This window comes from Pygoscelis adeliae, unplaced genomic scaffold (genome assembly GCF_000699105.1).
Source record: "Pygoscelis adeliae isolate BGI_AS28 unplaced genomic scaffold, ASM69910v1 Scaffold75, whole genome shotgun sequence".
NCBI classification, from domain to species: Eukaryota; Metazoa; Chordata; class Aves; order Sphenisciformes; family Spheniscidae; genus Pygoscelis; species Pygoscelis adeliae.
This window is the reverse complement of record NW_008824772.1, coordinates 5,692,365-5,697,431: the sequence shown is the minus strand read 5'-3', so window position 1 is coordinate 5,697,431 and position 5,067 is coordinate 5,692,365. Positions and strand designations below refer to the sequence as shown.

General features: G+C 52.2%; 1 protein-coding gene across 1 annotated transcript in view; it reads right to left on the bottom strand.

Moving 5' to 3' along the window:
- Positions 1-73: 73 nt before the first annotated feature.
- KIAA0195 (KIAA0195 ortholog) overlaps positions 74-5,067 on the bottom strand; it is a 43,825-nt gene continuing 38,831 nt past the window's right edge. Inside the window, exons 27-31 of the mRNA XM_009323760.1 lie at positions 4,941-5,067; positions 4,513-4,607; positions 3,223-3,316; positions 2,805-2,975; positions 74-1,972 (exon numbers count right to left, since the gene is read on the bottom strand). The exon at positions 4,941-5,067 is cut by the window's right edge and continues 25 nt beyond it. Coding sequence (XP_009322035.1) covers positions 1,900-1,972; positions 2,805-2,975; positions 3,223-3,316; positions 4,513-4,607; positions 4,941-5,067 — 560 coding nt within the window. The 3' untranslated portion in view covers positions 74-1,899. The remainder of the gene's footprint in view (positions 1,973-2,804; positions 2,976-3,222; positions 3,317-4,512; positions 4,608-4,940) is intronic.

Sequence of the window (5,067 nt, the reverse complement as noted above, 5' to 3'; positions counted from 1 at the left end):
GTTGTGTTGCAGAAGAGCAGCCCTGTGTTTCCCCAGTGAGCTGCTGGCTCTCTATCCCACGCAACCCTGCCAGCAGCATGGAATCTAAACATCCACTCTCCAGCTGTAGGAACAGGGTCCAGGCTTCTGAACACCCTCAGCTGCCCCCCTCCAGCATACTCGATCTGTGCTCAGAGGCTGGCTGTACCCTGCTTTGCTCTCCTACCAGACCCACGGCAGGGAGAAGGGTATTGCTTAGAGACATGCAGTAGTGTGCATGCTCTCTGGTTATGCTGAAATATAAGGAAGACAAAGTGGAGCAGCAGGGCAGAGCTTGGGGATTCCCAGCCAGCTCCCTGCCTGCCAGGGAAGGACCAGCAGCCATTTGTTAGTCTCGGGTACCAAAGGGGAAGTAACAGCTGTATATTGTAGTGTTAATATTGGGAGCAAAAACAGTGCCACGATTTACCAGCTTTAGTCAGTTTTTAGAACTAGGAAGAGAGTCAACATCTCCATGAGCTGCAACTATTCAGGTAGCCAAGCCTGTATGCTCCTGTGTGGCCCTCGACTGTCAGCCCACAATGGCACCAGCATTCCCAGTACAGCTCGGGTCTGTTCAGATCGCAAGAGCATGTGTGCCGCACTGGGGCAAATTCTGGTTTGCAGCAGCCCTCGGGAAGGTTTCCCCCGGTCAAATGAAGAAGAGACCTCCATAAAAACAGGGAACAGATGTGAGGGCAGCAGCATGGAGGGGAGAGACTTCTAAACACTATCACAGAAAGACATGATGGGGGGGGCGTTTCCTGTGCCTTGGAGAGCAAGTACCAGATGCAGCACAATCCCAGGACTGGAGAAGGAGCCGTCTACCAGTTCCATGCTAGTCACAACTGCAAGATGCAGACATCCTGCCTGGAAAGACGTCCCCCTCCCTCCACAGCAGGATAGGCAGGTCTCAGGTTTTATCTCTAGCTATGGTCCTCTCAAGCAGGCATTTTATTGAAGCAGAACAGCAATTCGAATCACAAAAAAGAGGACAGTTATAAATCTCTCTGGGGGTTGCTAAAGCAGATAAGAGCTGGTTCAATAGGGCTGGAGGAAGCTGAGCCATGCTGAACTCCCTGCAGGCAGGCAGAACTGCTCTCTGCACCAGATCACAAGGGTCAAATGTGGACAGCTTTTCTTAAAGCCCTGTCTCATCCCTCTTTTGAAGCACTCAACAGCCGGCATATGGCTACAGCAACAACGCTAGAGGGCAGGCTGGGCACAACCTGGCCATCGCAGGGGCTTTCCCAGCACCCTGCCAGAGACCCTTCCCAGTGTACCGTTGGGAAAGTGAGCTCCAGTCCTCACCTGGCACCCAGCACTCCTGGAGCTGCAAGAGAGTTGGCGCCTTTGCCCCAGGACACAGCGACAGGGAGGTGGGTGAGGGCATGCACAGGCACGCACACACACATCATCCAGGTGAGCACGCAGAGACGGAAAAACAAAATGACTTTCAATAGAGATCTCTTGCTTCAGCAGCCCTATGTCTCCCCTGCTGGGCCCAGATTCTCCTGCCAGGTCTAGGAAACCCATCTGCTCACACAGGGGGAAGGAGTCACTTCATTTCAGCATCACCATGATACTACCAAAAACTTCTAATAACAAATAAATAAAGGAAGAGCAGCCTGAACAGCCACCAGAGCTTGTAGGCTCCCTTGAGAGTACCCTAGCAGGCTGGGGAGGGACTGCATACCTGCTGGGGGATCCAGATAGCAGTGCCCTGCCCGAGGCCCCCTGGAAGGTGCTGATGTAGTTTTGCAAGGAGGCTGTCTGGTTTGCATGTGTGAGGGAAAAAATCCCTGATCCTTTGGTGCAGCCACTCCCAGTGCAGGATGCGGCTATGTGGCCTTGGCTCCAGGGAACTCAAGCTGGGAGTGTTTAAAATGGCGAATTCATCCCCAGCTTTGTTTCAAACTGCAACTTCTGCCTCTTTTGGTAACGGACCCGGACCCTGGAGAAGGCAGAAGAAAGGAGTCAGCATGTAGAGGGGTGAAAGGCAAGCAACACTGCCCCATGGCAATTCCTGAGCTGCACAGCCCCAAGAAGCAGGGAAGACCCTGGCCTGGGCCCTGTGGTACCCTGGGAGGGGAATCAAATCCAGAGAGCAACCCATGGTCTCAGTCCTACCCCATCCAGTCAAGTCCCATCTCTAGAGTCACCAGACACAGCAGAGAAAGGTCCCGAAAGCTTTCCCAGGAAGAGACATCAGCTCTGTCCCCATCAGGGTTCCCTGTAATCCCCACTGCTTTTCCTCACCAACCCATTTCCTGAATCAATGCTTATTAGCGTTAACTCCCAGCTCCAGCTGCTCCCTGTGCTAGGAAGAACAGCCAGTCACTTTGCCTGCTACTAATTCTTGGCTTCAGCCACTTCCCGTGAAAATGAGTCCCACAGTCCAGGCACTGTGTGAAGACGTATTTCCTCTGCTGTGATTCAATGCCTCTCTGTCCTCATGGGACGAGATGGAGAGAACAGCCCTCTCCAATTCCATACTGGTATTTCATAGACCTTGGCTGTCTCCCTCCCACTGGTTTGAGATAAGGAAATTTTGGTCTCCCTTCCTGCTCCCAATCGCTGCCACTGCCCTTCCCTGACCCTCTTTCCTCCCCTGCGCTTCCTCTCTGAGAGGTGGAACATAAGCTTGCACACAATAGCCAGGTGATTTACACAACGCAGTCATCTTTCCTTTTTATTCCCCCACCCCACTGTGCATCATTTTTCTCAAGGCCAGGCTGGAGTGAGGCTCCACCCCTTTCTCCCCACCTTCCCTACTACCCCCATACCTAATTTCATGCAGCTTGACAATCTCATTGATGATAACCACAAGGACCAAGGAAAGAAAACCCAGGAGCCATGAGACGGGGGAGATGGAAACGTGGTTAAAGGTCAATGAAGAATTGAGGTTTTCCCAGAGTTTCAGGTCCAGCACAGTCTGTGCCACTTGCCCCAGCAATCTATCATAAACAGACAAAGCAAATCTCAGCAGAGCTAACAAGCTTCCCAGGATCTGCACATCAGGGTTCAGGCCCAGGTGTAACACTCCTGAGTTCACAACAGAGACCCTTCACCAATTCAGCAGTGAGGAACAATTGCCATATACTATCATTTTCCTCAGCACCAGCAAACTGGTGCTGGAGCACGTCTAGAGCCCTCCTTCCTCCAGCGTTCTGGAGTGCCTCATCAGGGCCTGGGGATACTCACACAACAGCCACAGTGAGCGTCCACCACCGGTTGGAGAGGGGGCTCTTCTTCCACAATGGCTTGGTGCGATGGACATGGGTGATGGATATGAACACTATGGGGACAAATGGAAGAGGGTGTTATTTAGCATCACACAGAGATAAAACACTTTACAATATACACAAACAGCTATTACTCCAAAAGGCATATGGGGTTTATGTTCCTGAAACCAACCTTTCATTCAAGGTCCTTTCAGACCAGACTCCCCACAGCAATTCCAAGTCCCCAAATATGCAGGGCGGTGGGGAGTGCAGCAGTAGTACTGCACAGGATTACTCACTGTGGGGATGCCAAGGTTGGTTCACAGCCTGGCATACTAAAGCAGATCAGGCAAAGGACCAGAACTAGGGAACGGGCCGCAGTGGGGGTGCCCTTGTCTCTGGGTCACTGCAGGCCTGCACCAGTGGAAAACTCCAGCCTAGAGAAAGATATTTAGCCAGAGACCTAGAGCTGTCTGCACGGGACAGAGCATTTGCTTAGCTTTTGCTTGGGCTCTTCAGAACAGCATTTCCCACCTGCCAGGCAGAGCATCCCTGCCTAGCCTCAGTGATCTGAAGGACAAAAAACAGTAATGCACACTACCTCTCTCCAAAGCAGGCCTGCCTCTCAAATCAGGAAGCGTTTCTGTTGGCCTGGACACCCCACACATCTCAACATGCAATGCTCTGCCTGGCACCAAGGCACAACACCACATGATATGGTGGAAAGGGAGCAGAGACCCTTTAAGGTCGTCAGAGAGCAGCTAGACCTACTCTGCCATGCAATCATGTGCAGGTGATGAGGGTCAGCCAGGGGCTGGCTCCCCGCCCCTCCAGAGGGTTTAAAAAGGCTTCCAGCTCTAGGATAGTCACAGCTGCACCAGTGCTGTTTGGGGGAAGGAAATGGGGTGCTTCACAAAATGGCAGCAGGCATATAAGAACTTCTGAGGCAGGGAATATTTTTGGAGAGCTGCAGGATGCTGCTAGCTGATTTGCAAGAAGGCAAAGAGGGATGCTGCTCTTCTGGTGAGACTGGAAAGGAGTCAGCACTTCACCAGGCTGGTAGAAGGCAGAATCAGCTCTGAAGGTGCTGTCTTTAATCTGCTAGGGCAGTCTTTAGTAAGACAAGGGGCTTTATGCCTGTGCTGGGAGACCACTGCAGTGTCTGCTTCTACCAAGGAGTTTGTGCTCTGGCATAGGGAGTAAAGAAAGAGGCAAAGGATGCAAGTTTCCCTGCAGCATGGGGAAGAGGGGTCTGGGAACAGGGACTTACCTGTGTGTAAAACAATCAGGCCAGCTGTGAGCTTCTGGGCTACAAGAAGAGCATTGGAAAATGTCCCAAACCAGTCAGGAGCACCATCAGCATTGCTAGTAAATGAGAGGACACAGGAAAGAAGTCAACAGTGGCGACTTACTGTCTGACCTGTTCCCACTAGGGCCATGTCCTCCTCTGATAGCTGAGAGAACTAAGTGTGAGCTTGGAGTCAGGCTGTCCTAGTACCAGGAGGCAACAGTGAGCAAGTGCCCCAAAGATGCAATTGTCAAGGCTATAGGGAGAGCACCCAGCCCTCTGTATAGCCATTATAGCTGGATCATGCAAGAGTCTGAAGCTTGTTAGAGGGGAATCAGTCCTACCTGGGAAGGGCAAGAGCAACAGGCCCTGCAGGGTGAGGGGAGGGTGTGCCAGGCTCAGTTCCTCACCTGTGCAGCATGATGGAAGAGCACGCTGTGAGATTGAGGCTGGTAGTGTTCACCTCTTTGCAGGACTCATGCAGTGTGAACCCAAAGCAGATGAGGCAGGAGCAGATGGTCAGGCTGAATTTCAGCA